Below are 27146 nucleotides of genomic sequence, written 5' to 3'. Positions count from 1 at the left end.
TCTTTTGTGTATCTTGTAGTAGTTTCATTCTGTTTTAAAAATCTGTTGTCCCATTCAATATTTTATTTCTAAATTGCCTCCAATCGTTTAAAAAAAAATAATAGAGAACAAGGACTACAAATAAAACAGGCATTCCTGANNAAGGATGTTTTATGTTATTTCTCTCATTTTGCACCCATAGTTGTGTAATCAGAATTCAGTTTCCAAAATTTGGAAGCCATCTACTTTGATGATTAACTGTGAAATAAGTAAAAGTTCCTGCTAATAGTACATTTCTGAGTCACTTGACCTAGATGTATCAAGTTATAATTAAAGATATTCTAAGATAAAAGGTAAAAGAAACAAGTTTCCTATATTTATTACATATACGGTACCTTTCCTATAAGACGGGAACTGATGAAAGTTAGGAACTGAGATTTTATAATATGAAAAGTTGAGTCAAATTAAGTTCAATTGTGTTTTCATGTACAAAAGTTTGGAAATTTTAACGTTAATTCTTTTGACCAAATATTTTGAGCCACACAGAAGCAGTAAAGAAAACTGCACCAGCCAGGATGTGAAAGACACAAGGTTTTATAAATGTGTGACATCCAGAAAGGCTAAAGGGAAATTTGGAATAGCTAAAGGGAACCAAAAAGATAACGATAATACAAATAATGGGATATACATGAGGTGAGGCATATTTTTAAAATAAATATTCTCTATATAAAACAAAGCATGCTTCCAACAGATACAAAATATTTATTACACAAAAATGTAGCAACTGACAAATGACCAATGTGTTAAACTTAGAAAAGTACTAACTTATTTCCCCCCAAAAAGGAAAACCTTTACATTTTTGTTACTTGAGCTAATTCACCTCCAAGTTATAAATGGTACAAAATTTTTGTTTAAAAAAAAAATGTTACTCTATGATTGTCCCATTTTGCTATGCCATGACAAAAAACAAAATATCTTTGAAATGTTCTGAGTATTTAAATGAAATCATGTTTGTAACATACACTTAATCAGAAAACGTTTACATCCATAATGAGCCAACATCACACTGAAATACCCTCTAAGCATAAATAGAACTATGACAACGCTGCATGAAACTCAGTGCCTGTCAATCCACATACAACACAGTTATCAATCTGACTGGGGCTAGTACTATTTAAAGAACATGGTTAGGGACTCTCTCCTGGTATGGATATGCTGACATTCTCAACTTGAATACCAACTTCATTATCTCATATTCTTTTGTCAAGTCCTTGTCTCCAGGTTGGAATAGCCCTGGGGAGAAGAAGGAGGGCAATTATAAATACAAAGGGAGTTTTAAAACAATCCTAATTAATTAAATTCTATGGGGGACTCACTGAGAGATAATATAATATGCCTCTGAGATAAGTAAAAGGCTTTTCAGGGGTGATTCTGGCCACAGAAGCTTGTCGACGTATGCAGGACAGAATCTAACCCCCATGTAAAAGTAGCTCAAGTTTTCAACGTATAGGCACGACAGAACACCTACACGACAACATTATTTAGCAACTTTTATCCACTTTTCAGTGTAAAACATAGCATATATAGAGAAATTATATAAAATATAAACACGTAGTTATTAAATTATTATAAAGTGGGGCGCCTGGGCGGCTCAGTCGTTAAGCGTCTGCCTTCGACTCAGGACGTGATCCTGGGGTCCTGGGATCGAGCCCCGCATCAGGCTCCCTGCTCCGCTGGGAGCCTGCTTCTTCCTCCCCCGCTCCCCCTGCTTGTGTTCCCTCTCTCGCTGGCTAGCTCTCTGTCAAATAAATAAATAAAATCTTTTAAAAAAAATTATTATAAAGTGGACACACACTCTAACTCCTTGTTACCTGTGTGGGATATGCAGAAGTGGCCCAGAGCCTGTGGGTCCTGTCTTTTTGGTCCGTTCCTCCCAACCTTTCGTAGCTCTGTAAAGCCTAGAGGGATCTCTACTAACGTTGTTTTCAACCTGTAATCAGAAAGAAAATGAGTGCCAGTTAATTTATATGAACTATTAAGTTTGGACTAGTGAGTGAGATCCTTAGTAACAACGGCAAGCAGTTATAAGAAACATCCTTGAAATTAGCTGAACAGCAAAAAAACTGTTAATAACCTTTTCAGCAAACTTCTGATTGTGTTCCAGAGCTAACATTAGATCCGGACTCCATTGATCTTTTTTTTTCTTCTTTTTTTTAGATTTTATTTATTTATTTGAGAGGCGAGAGAGAGCACAAGTAACAGAGTGGCAGGCAGGCAGACGGAGAGGGAGAAGCAGGCTCCCCACTGAGCTGGGAGTCCGACACGGGGCTCCAGCCCAGGGTCCTGGGATTGTGACCTGAGTTGAAGGCAGACACTGGCCCGACTAAGCCACCCAGGTGCCCCTGGACTCCATCAATCTATTAGTAAACTGTTAATTTAGTTCCCTTTTTCTAGTTCAATTATTTTATTCTGTTTCCACTGTTGTTCTATTTTTTGTTTCTATGCTGAGGGAAATGTAATGCAGCCAAGTATGATAGTGGGATAGCCAGACAATAAATGTAGGATAAATAACCACTAGAAGTCCTTCGTTCCCATGAGTCACCAAGATCTGTAGTTCCGTGTACTACCAGAGAGATTAAGCAATGCTCCCAGCTGCCATAGGTCTAAAACAGAGGCATACAGAGAAAAAATGAAGAACAGAATGAAGAGTAGGAAGAGAAAATTAATTCAGGGTAAAAGAAAATAAGGTGCTTAGAATGTGAAATGGCAGAATTCCAACAACAGTTGCTTGAGTTGTGCTAAGCTGTGCTTTGTAATATGTAAATACCCAAGGACGAAATCTAGAGGAAGTCATATAGAAACAGAGTTCTGGATATAAAGAAGATGGTTTTTATGCTTGTCTCCATACAAATCAGGAGTTGGGTCAGTAACAATAAAAATAAATCTCAGCACACGGCACCTTTTCTTTTAATTTTGCCAGTTTTCTTTGTTTTTCTGCCTTTTCATCTTCCTTTAACTGTCGATCTAGAATTTTCAGTTCGAGTTTATGTAAATCCTAAAAAAAATACACCAACAAAAGCAGGGTAACGTTAAGAAAATAAAAATCATTAGAATTTGTTTCAAAGGTCAGTCGCTTGCAAGTAAAATTAAATTACCCTAAATATCAATACTTCAATATTAACCTTTTCCACCAAAGGCTAAGAGCTGTATTTATCCTGCATATAAATGTAACACACGCACATCCTTTCTGAAACGCACTTTCTTTAGCTATCTCTTGTTTTATTTTATAGTTCAAGCTAAAACCCCTTTTAATAGTTGAGCTAAGTCCATTTTCACTTTTTGTTTTTTTTTGTTTTTTTTTTTAAAGATTTTATTTATTTATTTGACAGAGATAGAGACAGCCAGTGAGAGAGGGAACACAAGCAGGGGGAGTGGGAGAGGAAGAAGCAGGCTCATAGCGGAAGAGCCTGATGTGGGGCTCGATCCCATAACACCGGGATCACGCCCTGAGCCGAAGGCAGACGCTTAACCGCTGTGCCACCCAGGCGCCCCTCCATTTTCACTTTTTGATACAGCTATGTCTGGTTTTAGATCTCTCACATATTTTCTGTTTTACAGGATTTCTTTTTTTTTTTTTTCTTGGTTTTTTATTGTGCGGCCTGCTGCCTTTTTTTGGGTGGTGGGCGGTGGGGAGAATGCATGGGATATTTTGTTATTTAGGAAGATTTTTACATACGGACTAGGGGAAATTCCATTAATGTGTTTTTATCTATTATTTTTCTTTGTATTGCCCTTATTTTTTGCTTTATGACAGTTGCGGCTATGTCTTTTGATGCATATAGCAATTCATAAGCATTATTTCATAACAGTCATATCTCATTTTTTACAAAGATTTTCTTTATTAATTTGACAGAGATAGAGAATACAAGCAGGGGGAGCAGCAGGCAGAGGGAGAAGCAGGCTCCCCTCTGAGCAGAGAGCCTGACATGGGGCTCGATCCTGGGACCCTGAGATCATGACCCGAGTCGAAGGCAGACGTTTGACTGAGCCACCCAGGCGCCCCCAGTTATATTTCATTTGAACCCTTTTTCATTTTAAAGTATCCTTCCTGGGGTGTCTGGGTGGTGGAGTTGGCTAAGCGCCTGACTCCTGGTTTCAGGTCATGATCTCAGGGTCACGAGGCTGAGCTCTGCATTGGGCTCCATGCTCAGCAGAGAGTCTGCTGGAGATTCTCTCCCCCTCTGCCTGCCTCTCCACCCCCTTTGCGCACATGCACATGCCCCCATCCCCCCTCTCTCTAATAAATAAATCTTGAAAAAATAAAGAAAGAATCTTCCTGGGGCGCCTGGGTGGCTCAGTCGTTAAGCGTCTGCCTTTGGCTCAGGGCGTGATCCCGGGGTCCTGGGATTAAGCCCCACATCGGGCTCCATGCTCTGCTGGGAGCCTGCTTCTTCCTCTCCCACTCCCCCTGCTTGTGTTCCCTCTCTTGCTGGCTATCTCTCTCTCTGTCAAATAAATAAATAAAATCTTAAAAAAAAAAAGAAAGAAAAGAAAAGAAATAATTTTCCTTATTTTTTAAAATACTTTTTGGACTGTATTACACTTTAATAGTAAAATCGTAAACTCTTTCTTCGATTAGCGTTTTTCTTGTATGTGCTTTTTTTAACTCCACTATTATCCCCTAGCTCTCAGCAGTAACCTTGATTCCCTTAAGTATATACTAAATTTCTACACTGTACCAGACCCTAGGGTGCAAGGATGAACAAAAAGGACAAAACCTGTGCTCTCATGGAACTTTCATGATGGTGGGGAGATGGACAGTGAACAAGTAAGCAAATCACCAGGGGGGTAGGGCTAGCCCGTCTGGCAGAGAAGACAGGACCTGCGTGGCCTGGCCCGTGGCTACCTTTCCAGCCTCGTCCCCTGCTGCTCCCCATCTCCTGTTTGGTGCCCTGAGACTGCTGCCGTTCTTACAGGTTTCCCCCCAAACCACACCGTGACCCTCCTGTGAGCTGCATTCATGCTGTTCCCTCTGCCAGGAAGGATGCCACCCCTTCTTCTCCTTCAAGGCTCCCCGCCAGCATCACCTTCTGTCTGACACCTGCAGCTCTGGGACGCTTTCCTCACTGCCTACCTCCGGCAGTCCCCAGCCCACCACCTCCATCACCCCACCTCCATCACCCCTACTTCCTGTCTCTCCCTGGAGACTATCCTCTACTAGAAATCAGGACTTAGTTTTGACCATACGAATGCCGGGTGTGAGCCCCTTTTTGCTGACCTCAGTCTGGAGGTCACACCTCTACGTGGGGCCCTGGAGGCGTATCCAGGAACCATTATTCACTCACTCGTTCTTGAAACCTGGAGATCTCCTCGGCAGCGGTTTTCCTCTTTTCTGCCTTTTCTGTCTTTTCCCTCTTCTCCTTTTCAAGTCTCAGAAGTTCTTCCTGCTCTTTCTTCTGCTGGGCATAACTCTCCAGGAGCAATTTTAGTTTAAACTGGCGTCGGCGCTCTTTCTGCTGCTTCTTCTCTTTCTCTTCTTCTTCCTTCACCTGGGAGGCACGCCTCACTGACCTTTCTAGACTCTTCTGCTTCTTCCACGCTTCCACTGCCAGTTTCTGCTTCTTTCTTTGCTCCTCTTTTCGCTTTTGATTTTCTTCTTTTTTACTGTGAAAGAGCAGAGAGATGTTCTCCGCCTTTTCCTTTAACTTGAACATTTCCTCCTTCTTTTGCTGCTTTTTGGTTTTCCAGTTCTGGATAGACTAAATGATTGAAAAAAAAAGACAGCAAGAGAAAAACATTTTTAATAACCAAGAGCACTTGAAAAGGCAACCTCAAATCCATCTTTTTTTTTTTAAAGATTTATTTATTTATTTATTTGACAGAGATAGAGACAGCCAGCGAGAGAGGGAACACAAGCAGGGGGAGTGGGAGAGGAAGAGCAGGCTCCCAGCAGAGGAGCCTGATGTGGGGCTCGATCCCAGAACGCCGGGATCACGCCCTGAGCCAAAGGCAGGCGTTTAACCGCTGTGCCACCCAGACGCCCCTCAAATCCATCTTTCTAGAAAGAATATTGTTTGCAGGATGCTGGTTGCTTAGGTTTTAAAGCATTTTTTTTCCCTAAGCAAATGCAATTTTTTTTTGTACTTCATTTTTTTGAAAAAAAAAATCTATCTTTTAAACACTGAGTAGTGGTTTATTCTTTTGGCCTTCATCTTCCTCTCTGAATCCCCGGGTTCACAGGGACTGGGCCTCATCAAGTAGCCTCCTCTCCGTTACCCCTTCATTTGCATTCATGGGGAACAGCTCTTTCTTCTGATCATCTCACTCTGCTTCCAAACCCTCTGTCTAGGCTTAGAATACTTCCTGAGTGACTTTTCTCTGGTCAAATATCAGAAGGGGGGGGCGCCTGGGTGGCTCGATCCTTAAGCGTCTGCCTTCGGCTCAGGGCGTGATCCCAGCGTTATGGGATCGAGCCCCACATCAGGCTCCTCCGCTGGGAGCCTGCTTCTTCCTCTCCCACTCCCCCTGCTTGTGTTCCCTCTCTCGCTGGCTGTCTCTCTGTCACATAAATAAATAAAATCTTAAAAAAAAAACTATCAGAAGAGGAACTGAAAGTGGGCTGCTTGAGAGCACGGGGCCTGAAGCCAGCGGTTGGGCCCAAAGCCTGGCTCCGCCATTCAGGAGATGTGCCCTTGGCTGAGCCACGAAACTTCTCGGACCTCACGTCGCTCGTCGGTAGAAGCGGCGGGCAGTAGCTCTCAAGCAGGGCTGTTGTGAAGAGTCGGTGAGTCAGTGCCTGGCACACCAGGATTCCCAAGTGTGACAAAAAAAAAAAAGGAACATTGCTATATTGCATGTATGGGTATGTAATTATTATTTAAAATTCCAGCAGCCTGCTAGCAGCCATAAAGGATACATCTCCTGAATTACTTTCCCCTCGAGTCAGGAAACTGTTTCTTCATCTTTTCTCACGAGGAAATAGATCCCTCCGGTGTGTGAAGCGTATGCCAGGCGGTGTGATAATTAAAACAACACCAAGTGCCATCGAGAACAGAGTCTCTCAAAGCGCAGGTCCACAATATCAGGGATTTGCGCCAGACTGTAAATCAGCGTACTGCTTCCTTCAATGAGAAAGTTTACTAAGGAAAAAAAAAGTGACCTGAGCTGAACAGCATGCTTGCTGAGTACTGGATTCTGTGCAATGTATCCTACTGGAAACCAGCAACAGTTTGCAAACGAACGTCCCGTCCACGGACCAAGTTTGAAGAGCAGGGCTCCAGGGGACATCAGATAACATGCACAAACGCTAGCACCCCTACGTGCCGCAACACGTCTCAAAAGAGGTATAAACAAGGGGCGCCTGGGTGGCTCAGTTACTTAAGTGTCTGACTCTTGATTTCGGCTCCAGTCATGATCTCAGGGTCGTGGGATCGAGCCCCGGGCTCAGCGCTGGGTGTGGAGCCTGCTTGAGATTCTCTCTCCCTCTCCCCTCCCCCAACCCCCTCCTCACACTCTCTCTCTCAAAAAGAAAAAAAAAAAAAAAAAGAGGTATACATGAGCTGTCTCCGAATTCTGAGGGGACTTCCTGTGTCTGAGTGGGCAAGCAAGAAGTAGCATCTGATTTGGGCAGATTTTGATGGGCTGGGAGTGGAGGAGAAAAGAAAGAATGGAGGCTCCAGAAAGAACAAGACAAGCAAGGGTACTCGGGCCGGAAAGTTCAGAGCATGTCTGAAAATCATTATCCTCAGTTGGGCAAAACACAGGACGTGTTAAGGGAAGTGGGAGATAAAAATGGAAAATTTCCTACTCATCACCTTTTTTTTTAAAGATTTTATTTATTTATTTATTTGTCAGAGAGAGAGAGAGCACAAGCAGGGGAAGCAGCAGGCAGAGGCAGAAGCAGGCTTCCCACTGAGCAGGGAGCCCGATGCGGGGCTTGATCCCAGGACCCTGGGATCGTGACCTGAGTTGAAGGCAGACCCTTGACCGACTGAGCCACCCAAGCGTCCCTCATCATCTTTTTTTAAAAAGATTTTATTTTTAAGTAATCTCTACACCCAGCATGGGGCTCGACCTCCCAACCCTGAGATGTGGAGTCGCACGCCCCTCTCACTGAGCCAGGCAGGCACCTCTTCCACTCATCACCTTAAACTCTGTAGAGTTAAAACTACATTCCTGATGCTCTCCCCCAAAGTTCCCTCTTCTCCTCAACCTGACACCCCACCCACCTTACTCCTACATTCAATCAGGCATCAAACACCAGGAAATAGACCGAGAAGAAGAATGAGCTAGAATCCAGGTGGTTCGCCTTTGTTACAAGAAAGCCCTGTGCCTGCTCCCCTTCCCTAGAGAGGTGGCTGAGCTCGTAACGGAATACCCTAGCAGCCCTGTGAAAACACAGATTGCTCCCTATACCCAGCGTTCAGATTAGGGCTGGGGTTGGGGCCTGGGCAGTTCTAACAAGTCCCCAGGTGATGCTGACTTTGCTGGTCCAGGGACCCCGTGTTTTCAGTATCCTGGGGGGAAAAAAGCCCAAATAATTCTTAACAGCTCATTATTTTGAGTTTTTAAAAACGACTTGTTTCGGGGCACCTGGGTGGCTCAGTCGGTTAAGCATCTGACTCTTGATTTCGGCTCAGGTCACGGTTTCAAGGTCATGAGATTGAGCCCCGTGATGGGTTCCATGCAGGATGTGGAGCCTGCTTAAGATTCTCTCTCTCCCTCTCCCCCAGCCCCTCCTCCTCTCCCCGCCCCCACCATGAGCATGCATGTGTGCCCTCTCTCTCTCTCTAAAAAAAAGATGACTTACTTTAAAAATTTTTCTTCAAGTCCCAAATGTCAATTTTCCCACATTCAACTTGCTTTGAAAGGAAAAAAAACAACAAATGAACCCTAATTATTTTCTCTAAAATTTTAAATTAAACGTGGCATCGACATTTCTTTAATGCTCCTTTGGTACGTCCTCTGTTGGACAGTCATACTTTTGCTGTCAAGCCAAGCCAGCTGATGTTTATTACAGCGGAAGTCTACAAAAAAGGGACTCAGACTCAGACTACCTAAACCCACAGGACTCAACCAGGGGCAATTCTTGCTCTCCAGGGGACACCGGGCAATGTCTGGAGACATCACCGATGATCACAACGGAGGGGGTGTTCCTGGCACTAGAAACACTGTTAACCATCTACAACGTACAGGAAAGCAAAGAAGTCTCCAGCCCAAAGAGTCCACGGTGCCAAGGGTGAAAAGGCCTGATTTCAACCAAAGCCAGAATAATATTATTGTGAAAATGGAACCTGTTTGGTATTTGCTGCCAGTAAGAGTTACTCTTTTCTCCGGAGTAGCCAACATCTTGAGTCTTTTAAAATAAACAAGGCTTCAGCTCCAAAACTCCAAGAAACTCTTAAGAACCAAAGAGTCTTTCCCTACTGCCTCTTTATTTTCTGTTGAAAACAATCTGGCCTTGGTGGTAAGATGACTTGTACCATAAGCCCAAGCGGCTCTGGATTTCCCACATTTCAGGCAGACACGGAGGGTTGTGCCCACCGTCAGAAGCCCTCTGGCCCGCTGTTGTATTTCTGAGGGTAGAAATGTTTGGCCCTGAGAAAGTTCAACTGGAGCGCCATTAGTTGGATAAAATTACTTAACTTCTCACTGCCTCAGTTTCCCTTCTATGGGACAGTGCGGGGGGACTATAAACACACTTCATGAGTGGTGTCAAATTAATGATCCATGTTAAAGAGTCTAAAAGCACAGCACCTAAAAGACAGGAACAAGAAACACACAACAAAAAATAGCTATTGTCATGATTATTACCTCTTTTTTTCTTTCTTCCAGGGCCAGAAATTTTTGATACCATTTCTCGTGCTGCTGAACTTCATCCTGTGTTCTTCCAGGAAGGTTTTCTAGAACTTCTCCCATAAACGTTGGCTTCCCTTTATGTTTGTTTCTCACCTTCACAAAGTTCTGGTGGTCACAGTCGTCCCAGCCCCCTTGTCGCCCTCCTGTTTGCTGAAGGAATTTTTCAAAATCTACCACTTCTTCTGGAAGAGTGCTTGGCATTACTGTGTCTGCAGGAAGCTTGCCGGGCACGGCTCTGAAAGCCGTCTCTGCTCCTGGATTACTCAAAGCCCATGTGTCGATTTTTCTTGATATGGCACTCAACTCATTATTGGTGGTTTTCTCTTCTTTAATAAGCTCTTCATATCTAAAATTTTAAAGGTAAACTTTGAATAATAAGGTACAAACCATCCATATTGACCTTGCCTTTTTCCCCCTCAAATTTCAATATTCCCCTTTTCGTGTCATCTTCTCGACTTAAAATTATTAACATTATAAATCTAAGCCTTCAAAGAGTTTCCTCAGAGGGGGTAAAAAGCCATCTTCCAATTCTTATTTGGGTTTTCTATCTTGTCCAAATATAAGTGAAAATTCACTTTAAACATAGAAAGCAATCTAAAACCCAAAACAAAAGAAGAGAGGTGTTATACTGCTCTTGTGTAAGACTAATATTAAATACAGAAAAATAAAATGTCTTGTGTACAACCTAGTGGAGAGGTAATGAAAGATAAAGGTCAAAATTTTATATCAAAATGAATTTAAAACATACATCAACCTCTGCTCTTCCTTAAAAGTGTTAATCGCATTTTCAATTTCTTCCATCATTTCTCTGAGCTTTTCAACAACTGTAAAAAAACAAAACAGAACAAAAAGAACATGGAAAGACTGTTATGTCATATTTTAGTAGGACTAAGAATAAAATGTCAGGAGAAAATGGAATGTTGCCTTAATTTAAAAACAGTTCTTAACCTAAAGGATAAGACGGTTGTGCTTTTATAAAGCTAATGTTTATGACTGCAGTTTTTTTCCAATGATAGATTTATTCCTGTGCTCACGTATTATTAAACCGTACTATCGTTATTTTTCCCACAGAAATGTTTTATACTACACACACTGCCTTGTGACAAGCAGTCTTCGTTTAACAAAATGGGGTTAAATACATGTGGTTCACTTCCCGTGTCAATATCCATATGTCCCCTCTCATTCTTTTCATGGCTTCATGGTATTTCATTGTCTACAGCTACCCTAAGTCATTTCGTTAATTCTCCAAGTGATGAACCTTTCAGTAGATACGATGCTGTGGTAAATATTTTTGTGTCACGATTTCGCATGCTCAAGTGTTTTTAGACAATAACGGAAAAGTTTGAAATGCCAAATTAAAAAGTATGCGCGCTTTACGGTATGGACGACACTGACGCGCTGTCCTGCAGGGAGGCTCTCCCCACTTACGGTTCCCGAGCGCCCCCTTCCCATGCACCTTGAACCGTTTCCAAATTGGGTGGCGAAATGGATCCTGACTGATTTCACGGACATTTTTGTGATCATTAATGAGCCTGAGCATTTTTTTCCTATGTGTTTTGTATTTCTTTTGCTATAAACGAGCCCCCGATCATCTTCACCCGTTTTTTCCATTAGGTTATTTACCTTCGTTGCTCCAATTTGTCAGCAATCTTTACATGTTATGGACATTAGTTTTTTAAGTTACGTATGTATTGCTGCTATTTTCCTAAATTGTCAACTTTATGGTTTCAGGGGTTTTTTTGGTGACATAGTCAGTTATGTCTACTTTTGACTCTGTGGGTTCTGATTGTCGTTCTTAAAAACTAGAATACACTTATAAAAATATGAACTCATATTTTTTCTAGGATTTTTACGGCTTCACGTATTAATTTAATAAATAATAATTAGGATAGTCATAGTTACCATTTTTCAGTGCTTCCTGGGTTATCAATACTGGAAAAGTGCTTTATATGCATTGTCTCACTTTATCTCCCCAAGAATCCTGAGGTAGGACCTATGATTATCTCCATTTTACAGCTAAGGAAATAAAAGCTCAGAGAGGTCAAGTAACTTGCCTAAAATCATGTACTAATAAGTGATTTGATCCTTCAGGAATGGATGTTGGTGTATGCAGGGAGGTAAGGATGCCATTTCATTTTTTTCCAAATGGCTAGCCTTCGTCCCAATACTGTTAACCTTTTCCTTATGTATTCGAAATGCAATTATTTGAAAGGCGATTATTTCCGAAAGCAAATAGTGGGAAAAGCACTAGGCTAGGAATCAGGAAATTGGTCTTTTTCCTCTTTGTTAGCTGAATGTGAACTCCTCTGTATCACAGTTTCCATCCTGACCATGACACTATTATCTGTTCTACCAACCGCGGAATTTGTGAGGATGCGATAAGCATTTTAAAGGTAAAGCAACTTCATAAACACCACTTGTCACAGTTAATTATCTAATATATCTTTACTGATCCCTAACCAATAATACAGTCTGGCCTAGCTTCATTAAGGCCAAACAGAAAAAGTGCTTATTAGCAGAGTATATAAATATTTCTAACAAGCAATAGCAAATGCTAATACAAAAGACAGAACATGAAATCTAAATTCACTCACAGTCGGGTGTAGGCTTCACATCTTTTAACTGGTGCTGAAGTTTCTTTACATTGTTATGTATTTTGGCCAATTGTTGCTGGATTTTTGCTCCTACAAGGAGAAGTACGTACTTTTAAATAACTCTGTGACAAAGGTGGTTACAACTCAGGGCTCTACACATAAGACTGACCACTATCACTTAGTAGAAGATAGCCAAGAGCAATTAAATAAAGGACGAAAGATGGTTATTTGTGTCAAAACAGCCTCAACTTGGTTTTTTTTGTTGTTTTTTTTTTAAGATTTTATTTATTTATTCGACAGAGATAGAGACAGCCAGCGAGAGAGGGAACACAAGCAGGGGGAGTGGGAGAGGAAGAAGCAGGCTCCCAGCAGAGGAGCCTGATGTGGGGCTCGATCCCATAACGCTGGGATCACGCCCTGAGCCGAAGGCAGACGCTTAACCGCTGTGCCACCCAGGCGCCCCAAAACAGCCTCAACTTGGTAAGTACCCTTGCTCTAACTAAAGCATCTCCTAATTTCCTCCAATACTTAAAGGCACAATGGGTTAAATCTTACCAGAAAAGGAAATGTTCATTCTCTCTCTCTCTCTATTTTTTAACTCTTTGGAGAGTGATGATTGGACACTGTTCTAAATACATGGACCAGTAGCTCAGATGTAATCACGTTTTGTTCTAGAAAAGTTTTTTTTTCTTTTTGTTATAATTTATAGAAATAGAATTTGATCTCTACTGTTGGAATATTAAAACTGTCTACCCAATATTAAGTCTATGAATAGCGACAAACCTCCTGATGAGAGTTAATGTCATCTAACCACATCCTCCCTGACAGGGGGTCGGTGAGACCCGCTGGTGTCACGGTCATGGCCTTGAAGAGGTGCCCAGCTGCTGGGTAGTGGTACCTATGCAACAGGCTGCCAGGTTCAACCGAGGGGCGAGCCTGAAGGAACATGCTCGGTCCACAACAGAATCCAGATGAAGGTCTCAAAGACACTTCCAGATGTTCAGTATCAGCAGCAGAAAGACTAGACTCTTCCTTCATATTTTCTTTCTGAAGTAATAACCTTACTTTTATGTTTATTTAAATTATTAAGCTAATATCATATATTCACATTTATATATATATACATATTCATATAATAGTATTTCTTTATCATCGTTGAGTACTTTATGTGCCCCCTCTTCTTTTTTTGCAACTTTTCCACAAATAAGCATGAAGCACCAAACAGCTGTCCAAAAGTCCTTAAAACCGATCATTTTTTTAAAAATATTTTATTTATTGATTTGTCAAGGAGAGAGAGAGAGCACAAGCAGGGGGAGCAGCAGGCAGAGGCAGAGGGAGAAGCAGACTCCTCCCTGAGCAGGGAGCCCGATGTGGGACACCATCCCAGGACCCCGGAATCGTGACTTGAGCTGAAGGCAGATGCTTAACTGACTGAGCCACCCAGGTGCCCCTTAAAATCTTTTTTTTTTTTTTTTAAGTTTACTTATAGGCCCAGAGCCAGTGCTAATACCCAAAACAAACCTCACACATGTATATGTGACTTTGGCTTGTTCTTTTTAAGTTATTTATTTATTTATTTATTTATTTATTTATTTATTTATGTAAGTAATCTCTACACCCAACGTGGGGCTTGAACTCACAGCCCTGAGATCAAGAGTGCTCTTCCCACTGAACCAGCCAGGTGCCCCAGGGTTTGTTCTATTTCCTATTAAAATTCAAGAGTTTCATAAAAGCAGAAACATATCCAATGTATATTACAAGGTCTCATTCATTCACTGTTGGAACTCTAGGTCGGGCAACTTCTCTAGCAAAGTGTAGTAACTAGGAAACAGTTCTCTTATTTTGTTTTTGCCGCAGTTTGACCAACTACAGTGATACTGCCGTAGGGCAAATGGTCCCTTAATTACTCATTTGGAACGGACAGTATGTATGGGCCACCCATTAAGTATTACACCAACGCAGGCCAAAATTGTGGCATGATATTTGAGGCAAGGAAAAGGTATTTACTACTTCTACGTTGTAATATGGCAAGAAGAAACTTCTATAAACTTATACTGAGACAGTGCATTCCTTCCTCTCCTAGATAAGATAAACACAGAGTGTGACTAAAGGGAGGCAAAACTGTACAACAATGGGAAAAGAAAAGATAGAAATAAAATTGCCTTACAAAAGGGAATGAATGCACAGAAGGGAGACACTCCAGTAATGGCATGACCACGAGATAGAAAGATCAGTCTCGGGGCGCCTGGGTGGCTCAGTCAGTTAAGAGTCTGACTCTTGGGGCACCTGGGTGGCACAGCGGTTAAGCGTCTGCCTTCGGCTCAGGGCGTGATCCCGGCGATCTGGGATCGAGCCCCACATCAGGCTCTTCTGCTATGAGCCTGCTTCTTCCTCTCCCACTCCCCCTGCTTGTGTTCCCTCTCTCGCTGGCTGTCTCTATCTCTGTCGAATAAATAAATAAAATCTTTAAAAAAAAAAAAAACAGTCTGACTCTTGATTTTGGCTCAGTGGGGAGTCTGCTTGAGATTCTCTCTCTCCCTCCTCCCCTCCCCCTGCTCACACTCTTGCTCTCTCTCTAAAATGAATAGATAGATAGATAGATAGATAGATAGATAGATAAATAAATAAGTAAATAAATAAATAAAATCTTAAAAAAAAAAGATCAGTCTCTTAGTCATCTATAAAAGAACTGAGAGAAAGTAAGACATACTACACTAGGGATGTTTAGATTTCTCCATAAATCAGAGAGGAGAACTGGACATTTGATAATTATATTAGGTCCTGTATCATCCCAACAGAAGACAAAGAATGGTTCTTGCCACTACCTGACAGATGACTTTTTACAATACTATAGTCTTACATTTTGAAAGAAAACATTCATTAAGAATTTCTTTTAATTGGCTATAAAGGAGCAGAGGCAGTGTAATTTTTATGTAAGTCTTAATAGTTCATAAAGCTTAGTTGATAACCATAATTTTTCCTTTATACAATGCTAAGCAGTTTTTTTTTCATTATAACATAAGGATTTTGCAACATATAAAATCTACAACAAAACAAGATATTTTTATAGAATCCTTTTCTTAAGGGCAACATTTAGTACCCTGTTAACAATGACTAATACTCAAACAACAAACATATTCACTGTGCACTTTATATAGTGCTTTCTCATATATTACCTCACTGGATGCACAGACAGCTCCCCCGAGGCGGAAATGGTAGGTTTTCTATCACAGACAAGTGAACTCAGGTTTAAGCAGCTGTGTGCCTTCCCCACTTCATACCACTGCTAAGTACAGCTTCTGCATCCATTGATGTCGACTTATTCAGTCAACAGTACCAGGGTGACGAGCTATAATACCAGAGAGCCCAGGAACCGATTTCCTTTCATTTTAAGACATTTTAATAGCATTAACTGGCTTGGCAACCAAAAACCAAAACCCTCTTTTTCCTCTTAAATAGAAAGAAATGTATACAGAAAACAATCCAGTTCGAACAACCAAATCGCGACCTGAAAAAAATCGATACACATCCCTAAAAGGCAGACGTATTACCAACAAGAAAGCATTTCGACAGAGAATATAACACAGTCAATGCACAAAGACAGAGCACAACAACTACACCTTGACGTCACTCAACAGTTTGTAGCTCATCGTGAACTCAACTTACTTTCTGTTCTCCTGCTGTTAATCAATTTATTTTCCAATTCTTCCAGCATACTGTGCTCACTTCTGAAGTCGCTTTTTTGGTTGTAGAAATGGCTGTGTTTATCTTTTTCTATGTTAATAACTCTTTAGGAAAAGAAACAAATGGCATAAACATGATTTAAATATATGTTTCATTGCTTAAAATATGAAGACCCTCATTATCATCAGTACTTACAGATGGATTAATTCAACTAAGGAGCCCAAATATAATTATTAGAATCAATAAGGGTTAAGGAGTCGAAACAGTAGTTAGAAAAGGGTCAAGTTCAACTAGACTCATGAGTAATTTGAATTGCTGTTTAATTTACAAAATGTGAGTTTCAGAAAAGGCAGTCATGCCCTTGCTTTGGAAACGCAGTAGTGATTTGGCTCTTGATTCCAAGTCAGTCTTACTGTGGCCTCAAAACGGCCACCATTGCTGATGGGCTGCTTTCAATAGGAGATACAGTAAGCCTTGAAAACTGACCTAAGACCTTTAACCTCGCCTGGGGTGAACCCCGTCCTCACTAAAATGTGAATAATGGCAGCTCTCTACGACCTAAGCAGGGCTGTGATTAAATTATATGAGCGCACATCTTCGTGCAGTAAAAATGTACTATGGAAATGTGTTATTAATATAACTAATAAAACAAAACTTTCAAGACGCAAACGATCCGCATAGACGGGCATTTTGGTATATTTAGGGAAATCATCTACGAGGACTTCAAAGCTTCTGCGTCATCTTTGCTCCCTGGATTTAGTCCGTCTACCAGTAAGGAGCTCCAGTGTTAGTTCAAACCCCGGGGTAAAGACAAAACAGATACGAGCAAGGTTTTCTGGTTGGACGAAGCAATCTATTTTCTGCTTCCAGAAATCAACACAAATTCTTCTCCAGGAATCCTGTATTTAATGAGTGGTGTCTGGCCGTTGACTTAATTTCATACAACCTGAAGGGTAACTATCTTAGGGAGAGTTTCCCGATGTTTTCCACTCTGTCATCTATTAAAAAAAAAAAAGTTAATATCTGTAAAGTTCAGTGGGGTAAAGAGATGGGACTGCCCTGGGCTGCCTCAAAGGCTGAGAAGATCATACCGTAGTACGTGGGTTTGGGAGAGGAGGCAAAGGGTAGAACAGAGCTGTCAAACATATCTCAGCCTACACGTCAGCTCTTAAGGACTGAGCGTGGCTACTGGAGTCCCGCGCTGAGAACCGGAAGCCCATCCAGACTCTGGCTCCAGGTGGGGGAATTCTAGGATCAGACAGAAATGTCTGCATATACACGGGATATGCTAGGACAGCCAGTAAGTTATGTTTTGTGATTCCCGGATTAGAAACAGTCACCTGTAGAGACACTGAAAATGTACCAGTGGAGACAAATGGCTACCCACAGGAAAAGATGCTCAACATCGCTCATAACAGGAGAGAGATGCAAAGCCAAACTAGACCAGAGTAACACCGAACACCTGCCAGACTGGCAAAAATCACAAGTGTAAACACCTATTCTGTTGACACAACTGTGGGGAGATAGGTCCTCTCGCACATTATTGGTGGAATTGCAAATTACCTAGGGAGGGCAACTGAACGAGATTTATTACATATGCAAACCCGAGTGCCTTTGACTGAGCTTTTCTATCTCTAGGAATTTCTCCTGAAGATGCACTTACACGTGTACAAAATGATGTGGCCCTACGTAGGTACTGCGATTCGTCATGGCCGAAGAGCGAATATAACCTAAATGTCCATCGCTGTGGGCGGGTTACACAAATTATGGTGCACTCACGCCCAGGGACACAGTAGAGCAGTACCGTGCTCCCAAGACACCCTCCTCTTCTAACAAAGGTTTTATATGAAAACGTTAGACCCAAAAGTAGGGAGTGACCCAGTGACTCCCCCCACATACCCGCACACCACTCTGATTTGACAATTTGACCTCTCTTGGTTCACTAGCTCTTTTCCTTTTTTAATCTCTCTCTCTTTAAAGCATTCTAAAGTAAATCCACTACATTATATAATTTCACCTCAGCATCTCTGGAGATGATGGAAACTTGACGATAATGCCATGATCCTGTCTGACAAAATCAACAATCCCCTGGTATCTAAGATAGACTCTTCAGTTAAAAATAAAGCAAAACAAAACAAAAGATGCAGAGTAGTGTGTACTGTATGCTCCCATTTATACAAAGAAAGGAAAAAATCGGAATATGTATTTTTATTTTCTCCTAAGCATATAAAAATCCTGTGGAAGGATACATAAGAAACTAAAAATAGTGGCTGTCTGCAGGGAAGAGAAGTGGGTGGCTGGGGCCCGGGGTGAAACAGAGGCTTTCCCCTGTGTACCCCTCAATGTGTGTTGAATTTTGAACCATGTGAATATATTATTTCCCGTGCTGAGAACAAAACAGAATCATATTCTAAGCTGTGTTTTTTTGTATTCAATGAAAATTGTTGGCCAGAGACATAGTATTAATGGATTTTTCTAATATTGTTTCCATGAGTTTGTCCAAAATCTTATCGATAAGATGAAAAAGCCTAGTCAGAGCTGTAAAGCCAACACATACTGGTAAAGAAAGCATCTATAGCACCATAATCTACTGGTTTGCTACAGACATGGCCATTAACCACTTGGCCGATTACCTATCTAGAGACAAACATAAGCCAGACCCTTCACCTACAGTCCAGTCCTACCGAAAGTCATGCATTTCAGAAATAAAAAATAAAATAAAATGGCATTTTCCCAAATTCTGAGTATTAAACATGTAAGCATCGTATCAATGCGGAGAGCACTTAATCTCCCAAAGATACAATATGGTATAACGGGTCAGAATTCAAACAGTATGCTTTTTTTGTTGGCAGAACTTCGAAACAGAACTGCCCCTAATCTCAGGCCAGAGACCATTCCTTACAACAGGCTCCGTTTCTCCTGATTGCTTTAGCAAATTGGTATTGTACAAATTCAAAGCAGGGTTTGGATAAAGCTCTCAGTTGCAGGGTAGGGTTGGGTGCTATGAGTTCTAATGCTTTTGACCACCCTTCACTATACTTATCCCAGTGCGGCTGACGATGTTGGACATCCAACAGATAGCACTGGCTATTAAAAGAAAAAAATACACAGACGCTACAAGTTAAAATAAAAGGCCAACTTCTCAATTACGCTAGTCACGGTGTGCAGGACAGATGTGAAAGGGGAGAGACCAAAAGGCCATTTCAAGAAAAATAACTCGAGGGTACAGACTCTTCATTAAAACGACTGACTCCCTCAAAAATATTTACCAGGTGCTTACACTGGTCGATGAAAATATGCTGACGTAAGCGAGCTAAAGAAAGAACTGTTTTGTTTCCTTTGAAATACACTGATTCAAAATAGCATGTGAAATCGAAATAACGCTACTGAAAGCTTTGTATTAAATAGTCTGTCGTCACTTGTCTTTTTCACACCCCTGCCTTTCTCGCTCATCCAGTGACTAGCATTTTGTAACTTAATGTGGGACTGGATAGGGTGGAGTAGAATTAACTTCATGCTGTCCACAATAATACGGCTAGTAATGCTAATTGAAGATACTGTTCTTGTACTTACTGATTTTTTAATTTTTCCGCTGTGCGTATGAACTCTGCTTTCCTTGTCCGGCTAACTTTCTGCTTCCAGTTTTGAAGCTGAAAAGGACGCATCCCACCTGAAGTACCAAAACAGCTATCATTCTACACAGAGAACAAAAGCAAAGTCACCGTCAGTAATAAAAATGGCAAGAGATGAAGGCAGAATTCTTTTCAGAGAGAAAGTCAGTAATGAAGTCTCTTGGGGGGTAATTTGGGGGCCCATCTCATTTAATTAAAAAAAATACATACTATATGGTGACTAACATACCATAATAAAAATAAATAAATAAATAAATAAATAAATAAATAAAGATAAAATACATTTTGTGGAAGAAGGAATATATACCTGAAAATGCTACATTAAGAAATATTAAGTCTCTGGGGGATTTTTACAAAAAGATCTAATTATTTCAGTCATTTAGCAATATGTATTAAACGCTTATGACATGACCTGTGGGGTGCCAGACACCAGGGAAACCATGACGACCCACATCAATATGGCCCCGGCAGGGCAGGGGGCAGATTTACAAAGAAAAGAGTAAACGATGAATAAAAAAAAAAAAAAACACCACTTGCAATAAGTGCTACTTAAGAAATAAACAGGACTGAAAAGGCAATAATGGGTTAAAGGACTGTTTTTTCAGTTAGAATGGCCATAGAAGTTCTATTGAGGGGATGAGGCTTAAGGAAGATGGGAGCCAGCCCTGTCAAAAACAGTAAGGAACGGGGTCCCAGGCAGAGGGCCCAGCATGTGCAAAAGCCTCAGGGCCGGAAAGACCTTGGCTGGTTCAAGCAGAGAGAGAACCATGGGGACATGATGTCGGTAAAGGTGGGGAGCTTGATAGGAGAGGAAGGTAGGCAGGCAGGTACGTGGCCTGTCACATTGGCATTTTAAAGTCACTTAGGGGGTGTGGATTTTACTCAAGCGTTCTTTTTTTTTAAAGATTTTATTTATTTATTTGACAGAGAGAGAGACAGCCAGCGAGAGAGGGAACACAAGCAGGGGGAGTGGGAGAGGAAGAAGCAGGCTCACAGCGGAGGAGCCTGATGTGGGGCTCGATCCCATAACGCCGGGATCACGCCATGAGCCGAAGGCAGACGCTTAACCGCTGTGCCACCCAGGCGCCCCTACTCCAGCATTTTGAGCAGAATACCATGATACACGTAATTTTTCAAGAAACTCTTTCTGGCCATTTTCGGAGGATCAGTTGGTGGGCGGTGGGGGAGGAGGTAAAGCAGGACTGGAAGCAAAAGGATCAAGGAGGCAGCTGGTACAGCAACACGGATGAGGAAGGATGGTGTCTCGGACCACTGGGGTGGTGGCAGATAGAAAAAGAAGTAAGACGAGGGGCGGCTGGGTGGCTCGGTCGGTTGAATATCCAACTCCTGGTTTTGGCTCCAGTCCTGATCTCCGGGTCCTGGGACTGAGCCCCACATCAGGCTCCACGCTCAGTGCAGAGTCTGCTTGTCCTTCCCCCTCCCCTTTTGCCCTCCCCGTGCTTTCTCTCTCAAATAAATAAAATCTTAAAAAAAAAAAAAAGAAGTAAGACTAAATACACTTTAGATCTATAACCAAGAGGAATTGATGACAGATTGATGTAGGAGATGAGAGAGAAAGGAAACAAGGCTTTACATTTCTAAGAGCAAGCAAAAAAAAAAAAAAAAAAGGTAATGAATTTAGGAAATATTTTTTTCACTGAGATGTAATTCACATTACCATATAGTATGTCTACCTAAAGTGTACAATTCAATGGTTTTTAAGATATTCACAAACGTGTGCAAACATCACTACTCTCTAATTCTGGAAAATTTCCATCATACCAGAAAGAAATCCCATACCCGTCAGCAGTCACTCCCCACCCGTCTTCCCTACAAACCCCTGGCAACCATTTATCTATTTTTTACTCCATGGATTTGCCTGTTCTGGACAATTAATATAAATGGGGTCACACAATGTGTAACCTTTTGTGTCTGGCTTCTTTCACTTAGCATAATGTTTTCAATATTCATTCACGTTGTACCATAAATCTGTGTTTCATTTCTCCTTATGGCTGAATAATATTCTATTATACAGATCTACCATATGTTATCTGTTCATCAGTTGATGGACAATGGGCTATTTCCACTATATGGCCAATATGAATAATGCTACTATGAATATTCGTGTGCAAGTTTTAGTATGAATCTGCTTTCTCTTGAGCATACAACTCAGTGGAATTTTCGGATCATAAGGTTAATTCTACGTTTTACTTTCTTGTTTTAAAAATTGGGTTGTTGGGGTGCCTGGATGGCTCAGTCAGTTAAGCGTCTGCCTTTGGCTCAGGTCATGATCTCAGGGTCCTGGGATCCGAGTCCCGAATCAGGCTCCCTGCTCGGCAGGGAGTCCGCTTCTCCCTCTCCCTCTGACTCATGCTTTCTCTCGCTCGCTCGCTCTCAAATAAATAAAATCTTTTTAAAAAATTAAAAAAAAATAAAAATCGGGTTGTCTTGAGGCACCTGGGTGGCTCAGTTAAGCATCTGCCTTGAGCTCGGGTCATGATCCCATGGTCGTGGGACTGAGCCCTGAGTCGGGCTCCTTGCTCAGTAGGGAGTCTGCTTCTCCCTCTTTCTCTGCCCCTCCGCCCAGCTCATGTTCTCTCTCTCTCTCTCAAATAAATAAATAAAATCTTTTAAAAATAAAAATAAAAAGATAAAAATTGGGTTGTCTTTTTATTATCGAGTTGGAAGCATTCTTTATATATTTGGGATACAACTCCCTTATCAGATAAAAGACCTGCAAATATTTTCCCAATTTCCCTGAGCCATCTTCCCACTTTCTTCGTAACATCCTTCAAAGCACAAACATTTTCAATTTTGATAAAGCCCAATTTATCCATTTTATCTTTGGCTACTTGTGCATTAGATATCCTAAGGAAGAAAGATCCAAAGGTCATGAAGACTCATATCTACATTTTTTTCCAAGAATTTTATAGTTTTATCTCTTACATTTAGGTTTCCATCTATTTAGGGTTAATGTCTGTATATGGTGTGTGGCAGGAGTCCAACTTCGTTGTTTTGTATGTACATATCCACTTATCCCAACGCCACTTGTGGAAAAGAATCTTCTTTCCTTATTGACTTATCTTGGCATCCTTGTTGAAAATCAATTGCTCATAAACATAGGATTTACCTCTTCACTCTTACTGATCTGTACGTCTATCCTTGTGCCAGTACCACACCGCTGATTACCGTAGCTTCATAGTACGTTTTGAAATTAGGAAGTGTGAGTCCTCCAACTTTGTTCTTCAAAAGTGTTTTGGCTATTTTGGGGCCCCTTGCATTTACCGTATGAATTTTAGGATCAGTTTACCACTTTATGCACAAAAAAGGCAACTGAGATTTTCACAGGGACTGCACTGATTCTGTAAACCAGTCTGGGGAGTATTGCCATCTTAACTCTTCATATTCATAAACCTAAAATATCCAATGATGTAGGTCTTCCTTCCTTCCTTTCAATGATGTTCTGGAATTTTTAGAGTATAAGCTTTGCACTTCTTTCGTTCAATTCATTTCTACGTATTTTATTCTTGTGATACGACTGTAAACAGAATTATTTTCTTAATTCCATTTTTGAATTGTCCATTGCTAGTATATAGAATTAAAACCGATTTTTATTAATTGCTTTTTTATCCTTCAATCTTACTGAGTTTATTTGCTCTAGTTTTTACATGGATCCTTTAAGTTTTTTATATACAAATCATGCCAGCTGCAAATAAGGATAGTTTTACTTCTTCTTTTCCAATTTGTTTCTCTTGCCTAACTGCCCTTGCTAGAATATCCAGTAGATAAGTGGTGAGAATGGACATTCTTGTCTTGTTCCTTAGCTTATACGGGAAGCTTTTTTTTAATTTTTAAAATTTTTTATTATTTATTTATTTATTATTTATTTATTTTATTTAGATGAGAGAGAGAGCACAAGCAGGGAGGAGGGGCAGAGGGAGAGGGAGAAGCAGACTCCCTGCTGAGCAGGGAGCCCAACATGGGACTCGATCCCAGGACCCTGAGATCATGACCTGAGTTGAAGGCAGACACTTAGTGGACTGAGCCACCCAGGCACCCCTGTGGAAAGCTTTTAATCCTTTGTCATTAAGTATTATGTCAGCTGTGGGCATTTTATAGATGCCTGTATCAGATTGAGGAGTACCCTTATATTGCTAGTTTGTTGAATGTTTTTTTATCATGAAAAGGTATTAGATCTTGTCAATTGCTCTTTCTAAATCTATTGAGATGATCATGTAGTTTGTCCTTTATTCTATTAGTAAGTTCTATTATATTGATTAATTTTCATATGCTGAACCAATCTTGCATGTCTGGAACAAATCCCAACTAATCATGGTATGTAATTCTTTTTATATGTTGTTAGATTTGGGTTGCTCCTATTTTGTTGGGGAATTTGCATCTGTATTCATAAGACACACTAGTCTGTTATTTTCTTTCTTGTGATTTCTTTGTCTGATTGTCTGATGATGATTGTGGTATCAGGGTAATAATAATGAGTTGAAAAATGTTGGGGGCACCTGGGTAGCGCAGTCGTTAAAGCGTCTGCCTTCGGCTCAGGGCGTGATCCTGGCATTCCGGGATCGAGTCCCACATCGGGCTCCTCCGCTGGGAGCCTGCTTCTTCCTCTCTCACTCCCCTGCTGTGTTCCCTCTCTCACTGGCTGTCTCTCTGTCACATAAATAAATAAAATCTTTAAAAAAAAAAAAGTTGAATGAGTTGAAAAATGTTCCCTACTCTATCTTCTGAAAAAAGTTTGTTACAAAACAAAAAGATACACTGATACTGATTTCTGTATTTACCTTCCCATTTACTTACAAGTACTGTTTATTCACATTCCTCTTCATGTGGATTTGAATTTCTATGTAGTCTTTTTATTTCAGTTTAAAGGACTTCCTTTAATATTTCTTGTAAGGCATATATGCTGGCATATATGTTAGTGTTTGTCTGGAAATGTCTTAATTTTTCCATTTTTAGAGAATAATTTTGGTGGACATAGAATTCTTGGTTGACAGTCCTTTTCTTTCAGCCCTTTGACTATTCGTCACACTGCCTTCTGGAATCCAACGTTTCTGAAGAGATGTCGGCTGTTAATCTTATCGAAGATTCCTTGTATGTGTGAAGTTGCTTCTCTTTTGGTACTTTCAAGATTTTTTTCTTTTTGTCTTTGTCTTTCAACAGTTTGATTCTTATGTATCCAGTACGATCTCTGAGTTTGCTCGGCTTGGAGGTTCATCAGGCTCTAACGACATGTAGATTAATATTTTTCGTCAAATTTGGGAAGTTTTCGGGGCACCTGGGTGGCTCAGTCAGTTAAGCCTCTGACTCTCAGTCTCGGCTCAGGTCTTGATCTCAGCGTCATGAGTTCAAGCCCGGCACTGGGCTCCACACTGGCTGTGGAGGATACTTACAAAAAATTGGGGAAGATTTCAGCCATTATTTCTTCCAATATTCTTCATGGTGTCTCACAGGACTCTGAGGCTCTGTTCATTTTTCTTTTTTTCTTTCTGTCCCTCAGTCTGGATAATCTGAATTGGCCTATCTTCAAGTTTCCTGACTCTTTCCTTTTGCCAGCTCAAACCGGATGTTGAGCCCCTCTAATGAACTCTTCATTTGAGTTCTTGTACTTTTTAATTCCAGATTTCTATTTGATGTTTTAACACAATTTTAATCTCCTTATAGGTATTTTTAATTTGGTGAGAAATCATCCTCATGCTTTCTTTTAGTTCTGTAGCCATGGCTTCCTTTAGTTTTTTGAATGAATTTAAAAGAGCTTATTTAAAGTTTTTGTCTATTATTTCCAACATCTAGTCTTCCTTTGAGATAGCTTCTTTTTACTGCTTAAAAAAAAATTATCTTGTGTGCAAACCATACTTCCTTGGTTTTTTTGCATGTCTCATATTTTTTTTGTTAAAAACTAGACGTTTAAAAACTATAATTTGGTTAATATAAATATTATATTAATATATAACTATTATTATATGATATAAATACAACAATTATTAAGAAAATATAATTTAACTCTGAAAATGAGATTCTCTTCCAACGCCAAGCTTTCCTGTTGTTGCCGTTAGTCAACTTTCTGAACTAATTCTGCAAAGTCTATATTCTTTGTTTGTGTGGCACTGAAACGTCTGCTGGGTTAGCTCACTTGTCACCTCATGGTTGACCGGTCAGAGGTTTTGCTAGATGCCACGAACAGTACATCTCCCAGCCCTCGCTGAGCGGGTCTGTGTGCATACCGGGACATAGCTTCAACATGCAGGCACGAGGTTTACAGGTCGACCTTAGCCTTCACCTTCACTTGCACAGAGCTTCAAGGCCAGCCAAAGAGGAAGGCTTAGGGCTTTCTCAGGTCTTCCCTGGTGTATTGGTTTCCCACTGCTATGGCAACAACTGACTACAAATTAGTTTAACACAACCTTGCTGGCTTAAACAACACAAATTTATTCTCTCATAGTTCTGGAGGCCCAGTTATAATAAAGGTGTTGACAGGTTTGTGTTCGTTCTGGAGACTTCAGAGGAGAATCTACTTTCATACTTTTCTTCAGCTCTTAGAAGCCACCTTCATCCTTGGCTCATGCCCCTTCCTCACATCACCGTATCCTCTTGTGTCCATTGTCACATCTCCTACCGCTGGCTCTGATCCTTCTGCCTTCCTCTTATAAGGTCCTCTTATAAGGACCTTTGTGAATACATTAGGCTCACACAGATAATCCAGGATAATCTCCCCGTTTTAAGAGTCCTAATTCAATCACATCTGCAAAGTCCCTTTTACCACGTAAGGTCACAGAGTCACAGATACTGGGGATTAGAATGTGAATATCTTTGGGGGGCCATTATTCAGCCTACCACACCTGAACATGGACATAACCCTATGCATGTGCGTGTTTTTCTAGAGGAAATCCCTTATGAGTCATCGTGTCAAGTCAGAGAAGAAATGTAGTTATTACTGAAGGACTACCCCAAGCAGCCAAGGGCCCTAACACTTAGGCCATCAGAGGGAAGTTCACTTAAGAAACAAAACAGAAGGGGCGCCTGGGTGGCACAGCGGTTAAGCCTCTGCCTTCAGCTCAGGGCGTGATCCCGGCGTTAAGGGATCGAGCCCCACATCAGGCTCCTCCGCTATGAGCCTGCTTCTTCCTCTCCCACTCCCCCTGCTTGTGTTCCCTCTCTCACTGGCTGTCTCTCTCTCTGTCGAATAAATAAATAAAATCTTAAAAAAAAAAAAAAAAAAAGAAACAAAACAGAAGACACAGTCCTACCCTGGTTTAAAGCAGGGCCATCCACTAGTGTGACACTGCTAGAGATATATTTAAAAACTCATAATTCAACTACTAAAACGATTAAGAGGGAAATGGCATTTGAGAGGAAGGTAGAGAGATCTGTGGTCTTCAGTCTT

General features: G+C 41.0%; 1 protein-coding gene across 3 annotated transcripts in view; it reads right to left on the bottom strand.

Annotated features, from left to right (window-relative positions):
* Positions 1–557: 557 nt before the first annotated feature.
* Positions 558–27146, bottom strand: part of CCDC112 (coiled-coil domain containing 112) — a 37511-nt gene continuing 10922 nt past the window's right edge. For 2 of the 3 annotated variants that reach the window (XM_008709481.2, XM_040622567.1), the window contains exons 2-10: positions 19689–19810; positions 16098–16219; positions 12432–12521; positions 10586–10661; positions 9793–10183; positions 5325–5738; positions 2939–3034; positions 1851–1969; positions 558–1272 (exon numbers count right to left, since the gene is read on the bottom strand). In XM_008709481.2, coding sequence (XP_008707703.1) covers positions 1230–1272; positions 1851–1969; positions 2939–3034; positions 5325–5738; positions 9793–10183; positions 10586–10661; positions 12432–12521; positions 16098–16219; positions 19689–19780 — 1443 coding nt within the window. In that variant the 5' untranslated portion in view covers positions 19781–19810 and the 3' untranslated portion in view covers positions 558–1229. The remainder of the gene's footprint in view (positions 1273–1850; positions 1970–2938; positions 3035–5324; positions 5739–9792; positions 10184–10585; positions 10662–12431; positions 12522–16097; positions 16220–19688; positions 19811–27146) is intronic. The other variant, XM_040622568.1, reaches the window with a different exon arrangement.

Source organism: Ursus maritimus, unplaced genomic scaffold (genome assembly GCF_017311325.1).
Source record: "Ursus maritimus isolate PB19 unplaced genomic scaffold, ASM1731132v1 scaffold_5, whole genome shotgun sequence".
Lineage (NCBI taxonomy): Eukaryota > Metazoa > Chordata > Mammalia > Carnivora > Ursidae > Ursus > Ursus maritimus.
Note: the sequence above shows the minus strand (reverse complement) of the source record. Positions and strands in the feature narration are given on the sequence as shown.